The following is a 21,222-nucleotide window of genomic DNA, read 5'->3' as shown; positions in this document are numbered from 1 at the left end:
TAGTAAAAACACATTGTACATTAGTGCAAATCAGGAGGACATTGCTAATGTAGTGAGGTGCATGATTCTCCATGGACATTAGAAATAACTGTACATTGATACTTTTGATAGTCACAAAATAATAACTAGTACAACTGTAGAAAAGAAAATAAGTCAGTGAGGAAAAGAACTGGTGACATTATGACATATGATTCTGGCTGCTACATTCTGTACCCAGGCTCCTACAAGAAATGTGATATTAACATTATAATTTTGTTAATTTTGTTTAATGTCCCTCAGAAGCAAAGCAAACATCCCCAGTGTTTACACACATTAATCTTATGATAATAAAACACCAAATAATTATATTGATTCAACAAGCACTACAGCCAGAACTGGTATGGACATTGAACCAAAACCAATTACACCCAACCATCACTGAAACAAATCAGAGGATACATTGGATAGTTTTCTATGCATGGTTATCAAAAGAATAAAAACACAACAAAAAGTGTTTAGGGTATATGAATCTTTAATAAATCAGTAGTCAGGATGTAAGTACAAAGTCTTTCATGTTAAGGCTGATAACATCATTTGGGTACCTAAAAAGTGTACATTTGTGTTAACAGGTTAGGCAGGCATGCATGCAACTGGTGGCCAGCAGCAAATTCCCAGAGGCTGACATCAGTGAGGAGATAGAGCAGGTGACAGGCAGTGTGCACACCCTGACAGTCAGTGTCGGCACCCAGACCGATCCATTTCAACAGGATACAGAAGAGGGAGACAATAAGCAGTACATTTGCACAGGCACTTTGACAGATGACATACTTACCAACCAGGTCATAAACAATGACCACTCATACTGTACATCTGTGGAAGGCCAGGCCACACAGGCTGGAATCGGGACCCGGTTCTTCCTTCCCAAATGGCCCCTGGCCCAGAGGGTAAACTGTCTGTAGGCAGTCAACCTAAAGAGACTGATGGAAAAGAAATGTATTGGTTAGATTTGTCTCAATTTTTTAAGATCATAAACAAGTTGTTTGTTGTCAGGAAAGATATAACAGGGCGTCTTTTTTCTTTTATATGTGTCCACTTGTTAGAGTGTGAGAGTGGAAATCCATTTGGTAATTTATGTTAACTTGAGCCTTGCTTCATATCCACTTCTATGTATTATTCTATATCACCTACAAAGTACAAAATATTGAATCATTCCTTTCAGATTCCAGAATATACGTCAACTGTGTATTGCTCATCTCACTCAAAAGTTATTGAGGATGAACCCGTCTGAATGTCTGACATCAAACTGTCTGCGTCACGGTGTTTTGACAGCGGTTTCCCAAACGTTGGTTTCATAACGTGCTGCACAACACGATGTAAACAAACTACGTATAGAAAGCATTCATGTGGCATTATATTGTTATGTCAGGCCTCTCAGACATGTTCCGCATCTAACTGGCTCGTTCACCAGTAGCAATATGTAACATAGTCAGCTATGTGAACCGGCGAACTAACGTTAGGTACCAGCATTGATAGCTAATAGCTGTTAGCGTCAACTAGCTAACGCTATGGGTTAGCTAGCAATTAGTACCGGAGAAACGACATAAACAAAGACGTTTCGGTCAGACAACAACTGTATGTAAACAAACAGCACATGGAAACATTGTTCATATTCCTGGCCAACACCGTAGTGCATGCATTTGTTTTCTTTACTGCATACGGTTACTGAGTCATTCGCCCGCGGTTACAGCTAGCTTGACTTACCTGCTGGTGACGGGCGCTGCAGCGTCTCAGCTCTGACATCCCTCAGCGAAAGCATCGCTACCTCCAACACGTCCACCTCCCGGCACAGGGTGCTGAATGAGCGCACCATGGTGATGCAGGGGTGGTCATGGAGAAGATGGTCCAGACCAGCCTCCTGGCACCAAATGGACTCTGGCACAGTGGGCATCGCCACACTGACACCACGTAATGTTGCCGACACGCCCTTGACCCCAAATCACCGGCTCAACCACTTCTTCCTCCCGTACCACTGCTCAATTCCCACGCCTTATAGGCTCATATGCATAGGCAATGGGGCTTGTCACAGACTCAACAGGCCTCTCCAGTTCGTCTTCCTCCATTGTCAAAAAGTGTGGTGCTCAACCCGGTTCAGAAATACTCCACTGTCTTCACTTCACTGCGATCGCTAGCTTGACAACCACTCCGGTGACGTCACGTCCGGCGACACAACAGACATGGCGCCGCCCTTTGTTTTAACAGCTGAACTTAAATGACAGGATTTTGAGATTCCTTTCATTTTCAGTGTTTAAAAATAAAATTATCTTTTTAGGGTGAGAGACTCTCTTTAAATTATGATAACTATGTTTAGTGTTTCATGTCCTCTTTAATCATGTGTAACTTTAAGCTTTAATAAAACGTAAACAGGTTAGTTATATAAAAATAAAAATGATGAAAGTCATGAAGGGCAAAATGAACTATAGCAACTAAAACTGTTTTTGTACCAGGCTGTAAACATGTTTATTTCTGCTGTAAAGTTGGGCATTTAGGTATTGACTGGCTTCTGGAGCCAGCCTCAAGTGGCCATTCTAAGAACTGCAGTCTTTGCCACAGAACACTCGGCTTCATTTTTCAGCCCAGAGGTTGCCACTTGGTCAATCTACACAATGCGACACATTCCTGTTTCTTAAGTGGACAGGAAGATTAAAGACAAACTAATGCTGCTGGAACACTATCATGTTGCAGGAATGCATACGATCAGCATCAGCATGAAGTAACAGTAATTTAGCTTTTTGAACTAATGCTGCAATCACATAAGTGCTATTACATAGTCCTCGTTGGTCTGTTTTGCTTTCCCACTACAAATGACCGTCCCTTTTTTGGTCATTTCAGTGCAGCTGCTTTGTCACTTGATAACATTCTCAACCCTATACTGAACAAAATCAAACAGGCAAACGGACCCGAGTTTGTTTCAGCCTCACTAAACAATTTAGGTGTGAAACCAACCTTAGCCACCTACACTAAACCACACAACCACTCAGCTGAAGAGGCGGCAGTGCAGAAAATACTGTGGGAACAAACATGAAACACTGTGGGGGGCACTGACAAACAACCTATTTAGCAATGAGAACTTGGTGACCACTGTAATATAAAATAAAGAAGCAGCAAAGATGACTAACCCACTTCTCTGTATGAAAAACAGAAGCAGTGGTTGTCTGCTCTCCCTTTAACCTCTGCTTTTCACTCCTCTTCTTGTTTTTGTTCAAACTGTGGATAATGAAATCTCCTCCCACAACAAATTCTCTGAAATGGACCTCCCTTCGGACTCCTTATCGACTCTCCAACGACCTCCCCTACACTTTCCCCTTTGCCTTGCTGTCTGCCCTGCTTTCTCCTCCTCCGCCCTCCTCTTTGCCCCTGATGCCTCTCGAGTGTGTAATGCCAGAGGTCACATGACCGAAAAATACCTCAGCATACACAAACTTTTGTAGGCTTGTAATGGGCTGATGGAAGCGATATGGAGGTATAAACTCCTATAAACAACTGATAAAAATGTAACTGCTGCTGAGATAATGTTTGATAAAAGTGCTGGTGCAGTTCGTAGACGCTAAATGTTAGTCAGTCAGTCTTAATCCTTCTTGAAGTATTTCACACAAATCTTCAATATTTCTTCAGCATGGAAACAATTATACCGGATCTTCACGGGGTCAAGAGGATGCTCCTCAAAATATCAGAATTGTACCAACCTGAGGAAAAGTGGTGACAAGTGATGAAGTGTGAAACACATGTAGAACACTTTTATGTGTTCAGCGTGTGTTTATACATGTGCGTGTGTGTCTGTGTGTGGCTTGACCTTCATCGGAGGTTAAGACCCATGTAAGCTGAAACGACAAGCGATGTCGCACCTTCACGGGTGTTTTGCTTATATGAAGCTCTTATATGAGAGATATCAGTTTCTTTTCAGAGTGTGTGTATGTTGTTGGGTGAAGTTCTGGGATTATTCTGCACTTATCTTGCTATCTGGTGTGTTTTTGAGCTTAGGGGCCACTTATGGGAAGATTAGGTTTTCAAAGACTGCGTGTAGATAGTCCCTATTATTCAAATACAGCAAGAATAACAGGCTTACAGGCAAACGGCACAGTTAATGTCTGACAAAACATGTAAACGTTTTACATTTACAACCATAAACGAGCAAATCATTCAAAACATCTTCATTATTTCCCCCAATTTTCAAGAATGACAGAGGGAAAGCTAAATTCAGCATGTTACTGCTAAAACCATAACCCTTGTTGAGATCACTTCAGATTTGCAGTCACAGGGCAGAAAAAGTTTGGCACGAGCATCACCTTGGCAACCCACAAGTTTCCTTTTTATTTCTCTCTCACTTCCCCCGTCTGCAGCGATGGCAGCAGACAGTACATAATGATTCAATGATGACTCAGTTCTGTGGCACAGCCCAACCCGGGTTTGTGTTACTGACAGTCAACTTTCATACACGTATGAGAGGCATTATTTTTTTACCTCTATTTATTTACAAATGATACTGTAACAAGAATAAAGGCCTACAGCCACACTAGCTGCTTTGTGAGACTGTAGTGCTTAATGTGAATATGGAGGCCCATAGGGGACTGTATTAAATGATCAATTGATAAATAAATGAATGAATGATTTGTCACATGAAATCATACAAGGCAAAACTACAGTGAAATGCAATCCCTTCAGCTGAAATATAGTCCCATTTTGCCTTCTGACTGCTCTTCTTACATTGTAGGCTGCTGATTTATAATTGTGAGTGAGTGGATATATGGCATCCCAGGTGGTTCTCCTAATCCATGGTTTCTGATTGTGGAATGATTGAATGTGGTTCTGGGTACTGTTACTTCTGTAGTTTTACAAATTAAATCAACCGCAGAGTTGCCTCTGACAGGCTCCAGCTCTAGTGTCACTGGGGGCATGGTCACTCTTCCGCTCTGCAGCTGCGTTGATTTATTGCGTTTTTTACTCAAATAAAACATATATATTTGGAAAATTATAATGCTAGTATTTTGAATTGAATTGTATATATATATATGTTTAAGTTTTCATTTTAATAATGTCCCCTATGGGCTTCCATGCAAAGAAAACCAAACTGTTCAAAGATAAAACTAAGTGCTGAACAAACTGAATGTTTTGGAGATGAAAAGTCACTGAAGTTCACAAAGAGTAGAACAGAGTATGCTAACATGCTCACAATGAGGATATTAACATGCTGATGTTCATATGTTCACCATCTTGGTTATAGTTATACCAACTTTAACTGCTTTAGTAGGTTAGAATTATGCAAACCTGCAAAGCTTTAAATAAACCAGGCTGATTTACGCCTCATCCACATTTGTTTATATATCAGCACTTTTTTCATATATAATCAAGTGTCAGCTCTGGACAATGCACAGCTTCTGGTTTCCTTTTGGCAGAGTCATTGGAGAAAATGTAGATTTTGTCTTTGTTCATTTCTATTTTTCATGTTGCATAGCATTCCGCCTGCAAATAAGCAGGGGTGTAAATCACAAGCTTCATTTTGATACAATATTATATCTGTTCTTTGGACAATGATATAGTATTTGCTTGTATCACAAATTCTGCCATGATACAATTTTAGTTCAATTCAATTCTGCAACCGATATGGGACGATGTCAGTAAATATCCTCATTGTCTTTTTCTTGGCTACGTGCCACTGTCTGCCTGGCGTCAGTCCACACAGATGTACCTTGGGAGTTTTAATATAATGACATATCCTTAAGATGACAATACGTATTGATGTTTTCGCCCATTTTCAACCCCAACCCCACCCCCTATATTTCCTGTTTTTATCTATACGATAGGCTTTCCAATAAAGTCACAGAACATACAAAAGCAATGTTTCAAAATGAGTCTATTGAGATGATTTGTCACAGACTAGCGCTCATGCCAAGCTGAATGACAAGACTTGGGAGTAAAAGGCAAAATGGACCGGTGCCAGTAAAGACCGCTGTTATAGAATACATCAGTTTTACTGTGAACATCTTTCACTCTGCAAATAATAGTTTCCTGGCTGCCACATGCTGCAGAGACAGCAGTGACACATATGTAGTAGGCTGAGGCAGCAGAGTCTGGAAACAAGTCATGTGGGTGGCATTTGTGGTTTCACAGGCTTGAGGGTAAATCTTTGAACCTTAATTTGACTATCACAGTTCTTAAAGGAAATATATGCTTCTCTGTTTCACATTTACCCACAGAATGCAACTTCCTGTGTGATCAGCTTGACTTTGACATTTGTCACCTCTGCATGCACCCATGATGCACAAGCTTCTCCTTATTTAAATGAACGTCATGTGATACTGACCTGATCAGCACAGTACAACTAAAAATGCCAAATTAAGCTAAGTATTTGAATTAAATGTTGACCTTCTCTATAACAAATTACACACAAATCATTCTAATAAATACAAATAGGCTTAGCTTTGAAAGAGTCTGTCGTTACCATGAATGGAAATAGGCTATTCTCACAAACCGTTCGAATGTGGTCCTACGAAAAGTAATGCACCCAAATTCATACATATCCCACATATTCTAAAAGGCTGAGATCACGTGACCAATTCACTGATGGGACAGTCCCGTGTAGTCATGTAAGGAGGCAGGTTGGGTCACAAAAACCTGGGCTTTCACCCATGACTTTGCCCTGGAGTAGTGTTCGGAACCGTGTGAACGTCGAGTGAACTTTGAGTTATTTTAAGGTACATCCTCGCCATGTTTCTTTTCCTAAACCTAACCCCGGTAACCTTACTTGCCTAAACCTAACGTCCGAAACTTTACGTTAATCATGTAACTGCACCTTAAGGACGTAGCTTCATTCATGGGGCACTAATTTGTAGGCTATCATATGAACCGTTCTATGAGAATACGTCAGACCACCAATTACTTATACAAGGCTGCAAACAATGATTCATTTCATTCTGTTGTTTGTTCTATAAAATGTCAGAAAATAGCGGAAAATGCCAATTAAAATTTTCTTAATCCCAAGATGACACTTTGAAGTTGCCTGATTGTTTTCAGATAAACTGTAAAACCCAACGACATTCAGTTTACAACACATAGGAAAAAGAAATGTTGCAAATCCTCACTTACTTTTGTGAAGTTGGAAGTTTGAGTTGTTCATAGCTTGGAGAAGGCTAGCAGCAGCCACATCTTTTTTTTAACTGACTAAATGACCTAATAAATACTAAACAGTCACAACAGCATTTGTAGCTAGACTTTCACTCACAGACTTTTCAATCAAGACGTTCGATATCGTTAATAGTTTCAGCCAATTTCCTACTTGCTTAAATGTAAACCAGAAGTCATTAATGCATTACTGTCATTTGGGTTTTGTGCTTGTGCTTCCCACAAGCAAATGCCAGCTGACAGACCTCTAATTGAAAGTGTAGCTTATTGGTTGCACTGACAGACCCAAAACAACTACATGTATTTGCACCTGGCAAACCACACAGTTTCAGTTTGATGGTGGTGATGATGTATGGTGTCCATGCTACAGAGACACTATCACTGTTGCAGAAGCACAACTTTTACTTATAAACCAGCACAAATTTTAGTGTTTCAAAATCAGGATCAATGTAACGGATGCCTACTAAAGAAACTGAAACTGCTCCATAACTTTCAACACTGCAACATGGCTATTGTGAACTGTGAAATGACTCTTCCTGTCCTCACATGCCCTATCTTTATGTGTTTTGTGCTTCTGATTACTCATTTCTTTGAAGCCCCAGCTCTCTCAAGTCAGGAGAAGGACCTATCTTCCTGTTTTCTTTCTATCTCCCCTTTGCCAAGATAGACAGGAAGTGTCACAGGTGACTGTATCTCTGTATCTCTCTATCGTCCTGTTTGTCACCAGAGAGCCAAAGATCTGTGTCCCCTCCGTCTTTCAGCACAGTTTCCTCTCCTTATTTCAAGCCTCTGACCTCTGAGACCTCCTAACTTGACCTGACCGCCTCTCTGTTTTGTTGGCATCCAGAGAGCGAACAATTTGGTTTAATGAATAACTCCAACAGATGGCTGAGATAACCCAAGCTCATCAGCACTGAAAACTGCATTCTTCCTGCATTTCATACTGTATGGCATCTTTATTACCACTTTATCTGATATATCTGACAGAGATGAAAATGCTTAAAGAACACTGTGAACTCCAGTCCATTTATCACAGTCACACACACACTCAGACTTGCAATGTAAACCAAGTGTTGCAGAGACCCTTAAGTGTGAAAACCTGCACATCTACCACATCAGATATAGCACAAACCATAAGGCAAAACACTTATGAGAAAAACATGCTGACAAATCCGGTCGTATCTCAGTAGAGATGGAGGCTGTGACTTTTTTTCTAATCATTTATTTTTAAAGCTCCGAAAGTATTTTTTTATGCTAGGATGCCGCTGCTGTCACACACGTGAGCACATGATCTTTCACTGACAGGACGCATGATTGTGTTTGTCATCTGGAGAAAGTATGACATGATTTTGCACATTTATTCTTACTTCCTATGTTACTTACTGAATGTATTCAATGAATTCTGGGCATCTGGAGTGCTGGTAAATGCCCTGTTCTGTACTGAAAAAAATCAGTTTGCGCAAAATGTGTTATCAATCCATCCAATAGTTACTGATATATTCCAGCCCAAATTCATGTGTCTGCAGTGTCAGTCTCAGTGGAGGAGGAGATGTTATGGTGTCAGACAGGTGTCTGACCTTGTTACTATGTAGCCAACAGAAGCCAGCACAATAAACTTAACTTCCTTTAACACCTTCAAAGTGCTCAGTGGTAGTGGAACAACTTCAGACAATAGTTACACTTAGCTGATTAAAAAATTTGCATGCTAAAAGTGAACACATTAAAGATGCAAAAGTAGCAATCACATCTTAGTCACATCCATCCCAGTGAATCTGTCTGCTGCTGCCAGCAGACAGTTTATGTCAAATTAGTGCTGATTGCCTCGACCAAGGGAGTGAGCTGATTCAAATGATAATAGAGATAGTAGAGGAGGTGGAGGAGACTTATTGCTAATGACCGAGGCCGGGTTCACTACTCAGGCTCATAAATTCAATTCAGAGCTTTAATGTCTGAAGACTCATATCTCTCGACCTTACAGCTTTCAATGAATTAACCATTGACTCTGGTCATCTCCTGCAGCATTCCACATGCTCATAAAAATGTTGAGAAAAGACGAATTCCCAAATCTGAGATATGGGAAACTATAGGGAATAAGGTTCTTGTAGGAATGCTGAGCAGTCTAAGTCAGTTTGTGTTCAACTAACCCCTCACCTCTCCTCTCCATCTTTGCAGCAGACGTAGCAACAAAGAAGTTAGATACATTCCTAAATAAGAGGAACATGCAGTCTATACTCCGGCTGTGTGACAAACCCGTTGAATGGGGAGCTCCTAGTATGTTAAAGAACCATATGAACTTCAAAATGTCCTATGGCTGTTTGTCACATATGGCAAACGTTTTATCATGTGTGATCTCTGCGATGCATTCAATGCATTCTGAAGGGGCTCAGATAAACAGCTTCAGCTTGAATCACTCACAGGCAAAACAAAGACAGAGAGAGAGGAGAGACAGAAAGTCTCAAGTCCAGCTGAAAGGAGCAGTCCATTAATAATACAAAAAACTACGTATTTTGATAGCTGATTAATCCTAATTTTTCAATCATAAGTTTGCAAACAATCTCTCCTTCCAGCTTCTGAATGTTCTGTCTTATGTCAGTATAGTGAATATATTTGAATTTTGGATAAAACAAGTAACTTAATAATGTTAACATTTGGCTTTGCAGGAAACTGTGATGGCCATTTTTGGGTTTAGGGTTTTAGGGACATTGCGATTATATTGACAGATATTGGGATTGTGATATGACTCGCAATTTTAGTGGGAAAAGGTCATTTTTGCATTTTATATTCACTGAAAAATACATAAAATGGATGATTATGTGATTTTTGCTAAGGTCTGTACCAAGCAAGCATGTTCCCTTACATCTGGAATATGATTTGTAGGCCGGGGCGTCTCTTTAGAACCACAATGCTACATTTATGATACTATATTGTGACACTTTTTGCCTTTATCAAAAAATTGTTGGTCCTGCAATTTGGATATTGCATTTGGCAATATCTTGACTTCACGGTGGTGTAGTGGTTAGCACTGTTGCCTCACAGCGAGAGGGTTCGCTGGCCAGCTTGGGCACTTCTGTGTGAAGTTTGTATGTTCTCATTCCCATGTCAGCGTAGGTTTTCTTCAGGGTCTCCAGCTTCCTCCCACAGTCCAAAGACGTGCAGGTTAGGTTACCTGGTTAATTTAAAGCGTCTGTAGGTGTGAATGTGAACATGAGTGGTTGTCTGTCTCTATGTGTCAGCCCTGTGGTAGTCTGGGGACCTGTCTAGTGTACCCCGCCTCTCGCCCAGTGTCAGCTGGGATAGGCTCCAGCTTCTCTGGTGACCCTTACAAGGATGAGCAGTTACCGACAATAGATGGATGGAAGGAAATCATTCATTGATTAATGAAGGAAATAATCTGCAGATTAATGTATGATGAAATTACACATACTTGCAGCCTTAATTGACAATAACACTGATAAGCAATAAACTGTTAAAGTCATTTATCAAGCAGCTTATCTTCCTCTTTCCTCTTCTAAATCACCGTAAATGAAATATTTTTTAATGTTCCCAAGAGCCCAAGATTATGATTTTGAATTGCCCTTTTTATCTGACATCATCTTGAGTTCTGAGGAGATGTGAAGGTTTTTTTTTTCATGCTTCTTCCTGACATTTAGTTAGTAAAAACATGAATTAACTTAAATAATCATTAGTTGCATCCCTACAGTAGTCTCAAGCCTAGATGTTCATGCTGTTCACGTCCTTAGTAAGCTCGGTCACTCCGGTCTGACACATACTGATTGAAGCCAGATGCCCCTCTCCTCCTCTGCAGTGCCAAACTCAAACCACCTGTATCCCCATCTCCGTTAGGAATTTATACAGATTAAATGCTGCCACTACAATAACCACATGTGGGCCTCTGAGGCAGCTCCGATAGCACAACACGGGATTTCCCTGTATGGACTCAAAACAGATAGCTTCTACCCCTGTGTAACCCAACTAAAGCCATACTCCAACGGCTCAGACTCAGCACCAGCAGGAGTGTGTGGGATTGGACATGAGAGTAAACCTGACTTTCTTGATGTGATGGTAATGATTGAGCTTCTGCTGATCCCTCACACACACACACACACACACAATCCTCATCTCTAACTCAATTCTCTAATGAGCATCACAAGTCAGCATCACATGTAAGCGTAGGAATCTGGTAATTAAAGAGAGATATGCACTGTTTACTTTGCTCTCTCCTCTTCTTTTTTCTACTTCTCTTTTTTTTCTCTCCTTCAAACTCAGAGGGATTGATCTTTCGCTCAACTCTGCAGGGGCTTTCCATCATGTTTGAACTACTTGGTACATGACCTAGAAGTTAAGTCACTGCTGCTACTCTGGAGCTGAACTTGAGAGCACAGCACCACCAGTGGGACCCTATAATACCAACACAGATATCCATTAGAGCCTCGCTGCCTCTTAAAGCCGGTGTTAATACAATATGTATCTCACTTTTCATCTCCTTCAAATTAAAATCTAATTGTCATGGATGTTTTGTTAAAATCAGCCCTCCTTGTATTCATCCAATGATGCGTTCAGGGGGTTGGTTTGTCATAGGATCTGACACAATTTCACATGACTAATGCTTTGCAGATACTCAGATTCTGCAGAAACATGACAAAACTACATGTCATAGCAGAAATGTTTCCTCAGACGCAACAATACTTACTTGGAAGTCCTGGCACTGGAGCGTAAACACTAGACATGCGCGTCATTCAATTAGAGCACCATACAGTAGTTTGACTGACTGTAATGTCTCGATTATATGAGGCAATGCCATGCTTCTAATATCATGCTGCTGCACGTAGAAACAATTAAGTGCTGTGTGGTTTCCCTCAGTCAGAATAAATGACATCTGGGCAATACGGACGGAAAGTATTTAGGGGCAGTTTACGAGGACACCGCGGTGCCACCACCTTTTAATGGGCTCGCAGGCGATGTGAGTGACACACCTAATGGATGCTTTTAGTCGCTCAGTCTTCAATTATGCAGGCTGCCATGATCTAAGCCGCTGTCCAGCGTGTGCGTAAAAGATGCGCTGGAGACCCTGACGCGGTAAAAAAGGCGGCTGTCACTCATTGTTTCATCTGATAATCAGCACAAACGCACAGTTCCTCATAAGTTTTTACTCACCAACAACTGCCGCTGTTGTCAAAGTGAAATGACTTAACCCGAGCATCCCGGCGCGCTGTAGATGTCCTGTAGCTTCAATTATTCCGCGGACTTTTCGCCACTCTCTCAGATAAACAAGAGATCCCCAGAGAAGTCAGATCGCTAAATGGCCAACAACAGTCCACAAGGCATTTCCTGTGCTGCAGCATCCACAGTTTAACTGTCTGAGGTCCTAGTTCAAACTGACTCCACCACCCGGGATGAGCTCTGTTCCATTGCGTGTCTCGCGTCTGCTGAGCAGAGTAGGACAGACAGAATCACGGAGGAGGAGAAGGAGGAGGAGGAAGGCGGGTGGGAGCGTTGTAAGGAGTTCACTCATTACACAGGACCTTATAAGCTACATTTGTGGGGGCTCGGTCTGCCAGTCCATGGGAAAATCTTAGCAGTCAGTGATGTCTGGAGACCGGAATACACACTGTCAGACATGAAACAATTCGACCAGAGTACAGGATTGCGCCTGAGACAGCTGATCCTTCATCTTAATAACTGTAAACTTAGATTTATTACAACAGCATTAAAGACACATTATCATTGCATGTATTAAAGAATGCTATGGAGTGAAAAAGGCCCAAGACATTGTACGCGTCTGTAAAACCACATTACATTTGTACATTTCATACCTATCATATATATAATGATATCTAATATCAAAGGGATGTAGTTCTGATTACATTTATATTAGCTGACTTTGTCACTGAGACGTGGAGAATGTGGATGGTGCATGGCCACCTGCCAAGCAGCAGGCAACTGCAGTATCTGTTCTAGATCACCAAACAATATATCCAGTTATACTGCTTTTTAGCAAGACATCAGCTGCATTTCCAGCAGTGATTGGGCCACCAAAACAGTGTTTTTTTGTGACATTAGAGTAATGTCCAGCAGCTTGTGCCACCAAAGTGAGCTGCTTTTTAGCAAGACATCAGCTGCATTTCCAGTATCAATTTCACCACCAAAAGTGCGTGTCTTTAGCAAGACAGTAGCAGCATTTCCAGCAGGAATTGTGCCACCAAAACAGGGTGTTTTTTTGCAAGACATCAGCGTAATTTCCAGCAGCTTGTACCACAAACCTGGGTGTATTTTAGCGAGACATTGGCAGCACTTCCAGCAGTAGCTGTGCCACCACAATGATGTTTTTTTGTGAGACATCAGCATAATTTACAGCCGTGATTGTGCCACCAAAGTGAGCTGCTTCTTAGCAAGACACGAGCTGCATTTCCAGTGGCAATTGTGCCACCAAAACAGAGTGTTTTTAGCAAGAGAGCAGCAGCATTTCCAGCCGTAGCTGTGCCACAAAAGACAGGGTGTTTCTTTGCCAGACATCAGTGTAACTTCCAACAGCTTGCACCACCAAACTGGGTGTTTTTTAGCGAGACAAAGGCAGCATTTCCAGTTGTGTTTGTGCTACCAAAAGTGGGTAGTTTTAGTAAGACAGCAGCAGCAATTCCAGTGGCAGTTGTGCAACCAAAAAAGTTTTTTTAGCAAGACATCATCTGCATTTCCAGCTGCGATTTCACCACCAAAGTGGGTGTTTTTATCAAGATTGCAGCAGCAATTCCAGCAGTATATGTGCCACCAAAATAGGGTTGGATTTTTTGGGAGACATCAGCATCATTTCTAGCAGTGATTGTGCCACCAAAGTGAGTTGCTTTTTACGGAGACAGCTGCAGCATTCCCAGCCATTACTGTGACTGTGCACTGTGGTAACCATAACCAAGTGTTTTGTTTCTTTGTTTTTTTTTGCCTGAACGTAACCACACATTGACCACTACATTGTTGAAACATAAAGACACGTAAAGTTTTGACATATGTGTTACATAATACTGTACAAATGTTAAATATCCATGGTACAATACCAACATTTATTCTGATGAATGGGTTGGTAGAAGTGCATCATAATTCTGGACAGTTTTGCCAGATTTCGTGTGTGAAAATGACTTTTATGTGAAAGAAAAGTTGTTTTTTCCTTTAATTATAAACACATATTTGTAATCAAAATCATTTTAACTGAATAACAAAACTGAAAACCTAAGAATGCTGGTGAACAAACTCAAAGAACTGCAGAGCAGATTGTTAACACTGTTGGCTTTACTCTCCAATAACAGTAATAAACTTTCTCTTATATCCCTCGGGCACTCAGTCTTCCATATCATTTCCCAGAGGTCCACTCTCATTTACCAGCTGTGGTTTTGTGTTGAAAGTTAGGTCCGCTATACTGTATTATAAAGAAGTTTAAAGCCATACCATCTGTGTTAGTAGCACCTGAAAGATGTTTTTCACCTGCCAGTATAATTACCTAATCCAAATTGTTTCCCATTACCATATACTTTGCAGTATGCACAATACTGTATATACAGTACAGTTTGAAATGCACAACATGGTATAATTTCTAATGTGTTATACTTGTAAGTGTAAAAATTAAAAAAAGGAGTAAATGTAAATACCGTGTTTATTTAAATTAAGGTAGAAGACTTGGTTAATGTCTCAACATTTGATTTTTTAACATATACAGTGACAGTATGTAATAGCATTATCTGATTTGACTTTTTCTGATGCCTGTGATGCCCTCTGGTATCTTGCAGCATCTTGTAGCTGTTGTAAGAAGTCAGAACAATATCCAGTAGATTTCGGAGCAGACTCTCTGCTGCCAACGTGGGCAGAATTAACCACAGCCGCTACAAACTCAGTCATTCTGTAATGTTGTTAAGTCAATTATTGGCATCGTTACCTGGCAACAAAACAAATATCAAAATCAGGTTTTTTTAGGATGAAAAAAGCAAATGTGAGTGATTTGTTCCACTACTTGTCTTTAGCAGTAGCTCAGTTCAGTGCTGGAATGAACAAGCCATTCAGGCCCACTAATTCAGCCCCTGATGATTTACATCGCCACATAAAGTGCAGGGTTACACGTAGTCTGAAAAGTGGTGCCAATTCCAGACACACACAGCTGGAGAGGACGCAAAAATCCCACTAAGATTATCACAGGATTACTATAGGAAGGGTGGCCGACAAAATTAGTTCAGAGGGGGCCAGAGCTCCCTGATTACTATCAACACAAGTGCAGTGTTACCCCATAATGTAAAAAACAGTGCTAGGAGGTTCACTTAAAGATGATATCCTGCAGTACTTTCACAGTCCTCTCAATCATCCTGTAATAGAGCTGTGAAATTATCTGAAGTTTAGCAATTTTGCACTAGTACGGTGTTATTAGAAACATCTTGAAGTAGTTCACGGGTAGAACCTACAAATCCTCTGATGACAGGTTTACAGCACATCAAACTACTGAGGAGAAAACCGCTGGTATCAACCTCCTAGTGGTTATTACAAGTATGGAAACCACATCTTAACACCGTCGCATTCAGCAGTATTTACCTTGCAAATATCTGCTGGCATCCTAGCAACCACTGGTAACCAGTAGCCGACCATTTTAGGAGAACTTTGCAGAATTTCTACAACAGCGACCATTACAACCCCCAACTCTTTAAAAGGTGATGGACACAGATATTTCAGTGCTTCTTGTTATCTTTTTCTTTTCTCTTTGGGGTGTTGTCTAACTCTTGATCATCACTGATTTAAGTTCCGGTTATTACTTCACTGTTTTCTGAATACGCACACATGGTTGGCGTGTGCTGTATCCGATGGCTTTTGCAGATTGTCATCATTCTTAGATATTTATAGATATCATGTCATGTATAGTTAGTGCTGTTTTGTGTCATGTATGCAATGGATAAAAAAATAAGTCCTTCACATTAGGTGACAACATGCAGCATTTGCTCATGACTTCTTGAACGATACAGTGTTTTCTAATCACCCAGACAACACCATTTCTCTGTGCCTTCAAAAATGGTTACTAATCTGTGTAGGAAAAAATACATCTGTTTTATAACGTGACAACACTATGGTTAAGGTTTGGTTGGATTTAGGCACCAAACGACTTGGTTATATTTAGGGAAAGATCATGGTTTGAGTGAAAATGACTACTTTGTTAATGTTAGGGGACCGTCTGCGTCATGGATACAATAATGAACATGTGGAACAATCGTAGTCATGCTTTTAAAAAGAAAAACAATGTCGCCTGTCAGTTGGAAAGAAGAAACAAACAGCGGCCGCTCATGTTAAAGTTCCATGTTTTGTTAACCCATCCTCCTTTCTACACATGCTGTCGCTCAATATATAATTTCAGAGCTCCTAAACCTTCCGGAACATCAAATTCAAGGACTTTCCATGGCCAAATACATCAAATTCACAAATTCAAGGAACAAACATGGCATGGTTGAAGACACAGATTCACTTATCATTGCTTTCTCACCTCTGCCTAATCTGCACCATTCGACTTCAATCATTGTCGAGGCAGCGTGGCACAATGACACAACTGCAGGAGACACGTGCAGACAGCAGAATGTAGCCAATTTACTGTTTATTTAAAAGAATATCAAACTAACTTCAAATGGCATTCTTTTACAAACTACATAAATTCAAGCACTGTCTATTTCTATTTTCAAAAACATTTAATTATGTTTTTTCCCCCCTAAAATTCACAAACTGTCAAGGATTTCACGGAGTCATAGGAACCCCGTTATGGTCTGTTAAACGACTTTGGAAATATTCACATGTCGTTCTAGGAAACTTGCTCTAAAACAACTGTTTCTGTCATTCTTCTTGAGAGGGCAGTCTTGTAAAACGTAAGTGACTGTGGAAGCAAAGAACAGCATGCCGATTTCACTTTTTTTCTGCCTTGAAACTCCCTTTCAGCCACAATTTAATCACCATCTACTGCTGTACACGTCTGCTGTAACACCCTGGCGATCACTTAGCAACCAACCACCATCTAGAAACTACAATTACCGAGATTTCCTTGAGCACACTCACTGCTTGTGTCTCATATTAGTGTCTGCTTTTTTTGTTTTCCTTGTTTTAAATGTGCTTCTCAGCCTTCGTTTATATTATGTTGCTTTTTACCCTGCAATTGGTTTTGTACTGGTTACATGAAACGTCAGACAATCGTTACTAGACCCATGTATGTTTGTGTCACTACAAACACAAACTCGAACACACACACATACATGCGTGTATCCATTTATATAAGTAAATAGCACCACCACCATTATCCTTCTCCGGTTCCGTGTGTAAATATTGTGAATGTCATATATACAAAGAACTACAAACATGAAGATCATTTCATCAGCTAGCAAGCAGAATGAGTTATTTACTCTACATACAGTATATCATGTTGTAACCTTCCTCATTATAGAACTATGTACACTATAAATGTACACAAAGACACATATCTGTATCAGACAGGAACACCATGTGAATGAGACAGTTTACAGGAGTCCTTCCTGTCTTCAGCCCTGCAGATATCTGACTACTGAGACTCAGGAAGACTCTGATTAGTTTCCATGTATTTCCTCACTACGACATACCCTTCCCACCCACCTCTCCCCCCCTTCCTCATCCTCTTCTACACCTCGGCCCGCTCACATACTTTTAACAATGTATGGAGTGTGGAAATGGTACTCTATGTTTTCATTTTTGACTTCAACACAGTTTCCCCCCCTTCCTCTGTTCCCTGTCTTTCATCTTGACATACCGTATTCCTCTATTAGCCATGGAAGTCTATTCTAATGTGTTTTGCTTTTCTCTACCCCTTTAACTGTCTGTATACATGCAGACAGGAAGAGAGCATTAAGAGCATACAAGATACCGCGCTCTCAGGGTCCCTAATGAACAGAATACTCTGAAAAACACTCATACTCTCCATCATCCAATCACGTAGCTTTTCTGAGTTGCTTTCTGTGGTGTAAGGCACTATGGTAATGAAGACTAACAGTGTATCCCAGGCCCAGTAAATCCCTTTAAGTGAAGGAAATTAGTTTGGTTCATACAGTCTGTCAGACAATATTTATTTGCAGACCGAGACAATCATTGGGTAATGCTAAAGCCAAGCTGTAGACCCTCTCTGGACAATAACAGCCCCCCTCCTCCCCAGTGAAAGCTATTTACAGTTAGCATCTAAGGAATCTCTAATGTTCACAAGAGGATGGTGATTGTCAGTGCAGAGGTAAGCGACAGCTCGCTGTAAACATATACTATGTATGGTGGTCTCTGTTATTGCACTGAATTCTCATTCAATACCTGGAAATATGAGGCTATATTTAACTAAATCTGTTGACTCAAATTAACCCTTAAGGGGCACTTCAATGATTAACCTCCATATAAAGCCACACAAGAGACTTAAGATTAAAGCTGCATTTATCTATAATATATACTAGCCTTTAGCATTTCAGCTAATTGTTTCGGTTTAACGACCTCCTACCACACTGTTTTTTGATTCAGTCTCACGGCTCTCATCGACCTCAGCAAGGAACTGTTTTTAACAACTGTACACCTTCCCAAAATCAAACTACAGACTGAGAAAGTTGGCAACTAGCTAGTGAATATAGTTGAACATTTAGCAGCTATTAAGACAGATTTTTCCTAAGGAGATGGTGGAGACCAAAAACAAAGCTAAAAGAGCGTTATTATTCAGCTTACATTGTCAGATTGTCAGAAACATGACTCCAAATGAATGCTACTGATGCTTATGTCTGCTGGACATGTAAATAGTGTAAGCTGTTTGCTAACATTTGCCATTACAGCTTTAAAAGGTGATGTCTATGCTGTGTTTACAGCTTGTATCGTTGCCCCAAAGTGACCAAAAATATATTAATTGGTCAAAAATTAAGCAGCAGAAGATGATATACCCTGACTTTTATACCATAATATGAAGAATCAAAAACCCTGGATCCCATATTTCCTACAATACAACCAATACTAATTTTCATTGGAAGCTTCCGGTCTGGTAAATGCTTGTCCTTTATCCTCCATAAGGCCACTTTGTAACACAGGTTTTCCGTTATGAATTATTCATTTCCAAGCTCAAGCTGAGATAACCCTGATAACAACCTCACGCACTGTTTTCTCAGACTCGACAAAGCTCGTCCAGAGCCACAGAACATATACAACTGTTTTCACAGGCTTCACATGACAAGTAAACTGACTTTTAAGAGGAAAATTAGTGGATCACACCTTTACAAATCTTTTTACAGTTCACTGGTGACAGGTTATTTGTCTTCCTGGCCATTTTTTTCCTAATCTGACCTGTTATTGATCTACTAATTAATCTAAGCAAATAAATGAAGTGTGTGTATAATCACAGTAGCCATAGAGATGTAAAGATTCTCAAAGCATATGTTTCTTTTCTATTGACATTAACAGATGACAGCTGTAATCATGAGAGGACAAATACAGCAGCACATTGCTATATAAGGACATGTTGGCTTTACATTGAATGAGTATGACATAATTACTTCTGTTTTTTAATCTCCAGCTAACAGTGAAGCCAGTGAATGTGTAAGATAACACTACTTCATGGTGGTGAGCATGTGGTGTCCGGCTGGTGTTGGCAGCACGGGTGGTTGCTTGCAAGCGTGACTTAGCAATACCACTGGGGATGAACTTCAAGAAAAAAAAGGACTGTCAGCTCAGTGTGAAAGAAAGCAGATCCATCCTCACTGATTCCGCTTTGATGAGAACAGCATTTGACTATGTTTTGAACTCTAACATTAAACAGACTAAGGAAAGTGAATGGAAATATCTCGAGTTTAAACCCCCCTATGTTCCTAAGTTTTTCTTGTTCACTGCGTTCACGATCCTTTCTTTCTTTTATTTATTCTTTTACACTAATGATGTGACTATAACTTATGTTAGGACAGCCATCAACAAACAGGAAATGCCTCATAATAGAAAGCAGATGGAAACCAATGCAAAATGTGGATCTGGGCTTTATTTCCTGGGTATTAGATATAGCCTTGTCTCAAACTATTAGGGCCCATGGTACACTAACCTTCAAATTTAAACTCAGCCACAGTGCAGGTCTACATATTGTGTAAAACTTTATCTCCCACTGAAAGGCCACATGCTTGCTGTTTCTATCATTTACCCACATCTGTAACAATGAAGATTTGGAATTGACTAAAATGCATTTAGATTATGTTTCTGAAAACACTTTTTTTCTGTTAGAGAACTCAGCACATTCTCATCCCAGCTTATAAAATACCAGTGCTTTGTCAGTGGACCTGCACGTCAGAATATGACACGCAAGATACCTCTCCTGTGTTAGGTTTCCACCCTTACTTGAAACTATCATTTCACAGACATTACAAGCCGCACTTTTATCATCTTTCTACGTAAAATGCAGAGTTTTGGACCATTTCTTTCTCACTGCCATCCATGGCTCCTTCTGGTTGCAAGTTTTATGCATTGTTGATGCAGGAGTTTGACGTCAGAAGAACATGCAGGCATTGATAAAAGAAGCTGCCATACTTGGGGCCATATGATTCCCATGAATCAGACATTATGGAACTGGTTCTCAACTGGAACCGGTTCTCATTTCCTATAGGAGGTCATACATCTCTGGTCAAGACATTCAGACTGTGTTGCCTACATGTGAGCATGTGAGTAGAAATTACCACACTACCTTCAAAGTTATCTTCCAATCCCCCCCAAGGCAGGCAAAAACAACAATGTGACACATGTGGACACTAATTAGGGGTCTCTTCAGTCTCCTCCTCTCTGTGTTGCTGACAGGTCCTGGAGCTTCACTTCCCTTACAGAGGGCCGGCTGAGGGTCCCGACCCTTTGACTCTGTCAACACTGAGTCAGAGTGTCGGTTACAGCCTGGCCACTGGCTCTCTGTCTCCCACAGGCACACTGGGCACCTCTGCCCTCCATAACAACAGTGGTGAATCCATCTTCTCTGCTGAGTATAGTCATGCATAACATTGAAATTGTTTATGTGAAACATTTTCAGTCATGCTAGCAGCATGGCTCTAGGGA

General features: G+C 40.6%; 1 protein-coding gene and 1 long non-coding RNA gene across 2 annotated transcripts in view; both read right to left on the bottom strand.

The window, feature by feature from the left end:
* The window catches only part of itga1 (integrin, alpha 1), a 63,409-nt gene extending 50,798 nt beyond the window's left edge, over nucleotides 1–12,611 (bottom strand). The window contains exon 1 of the mRNA XM_050052545.1: nucleotides 12,310–12,611. Within this exon, the coding sequence (XP_049908502.1) occupies nucleotides 12,310–12,355 (46 nt within the window). The 5' untranslated portion in view covers nucleotides 12,356–12,611. The remainder of the gene's footprint in view (nucleotides 1–12,309) is intronic.
* Nucleotides 494–2,180, bottom strand: LOC126395238 (uncharacterized). The gene is made up of 2 exons (XR_007570424.1): nucleotides 1,741–2,180; nucleotides 494–956 (listed from the first exon to the last, which is right to left on the bottom strand). It is a non-coding gene; the product is annotated as an uncharacterized LOC126395238 (long non-coding RNA).
* Nucleotides 12,612–21,222: the final 8,611 nt, after the last annotated feature.

The sequence above is a fragment of the Epinephelus moara genome, chromosome 9 (assembly GCF_006386435.1).
Source record: "Epinephelus moara isolate mb chromosome 9, YSFRI_EMoa_1.0, whole genome shotgun sequence".
In the NCBI taxonomy this organism is placed as follows: Eukaryota; Metazoa; Chordata; class Actinopteri; order Perciformes; family Serranidae; genus Epinephelus; species Epinephelus moara.
The sequence above is the reverse complement of the archived record's forward strand: the minus strand, read 5'-3'. Positions and strand labels throughout refer to the sequence as shown.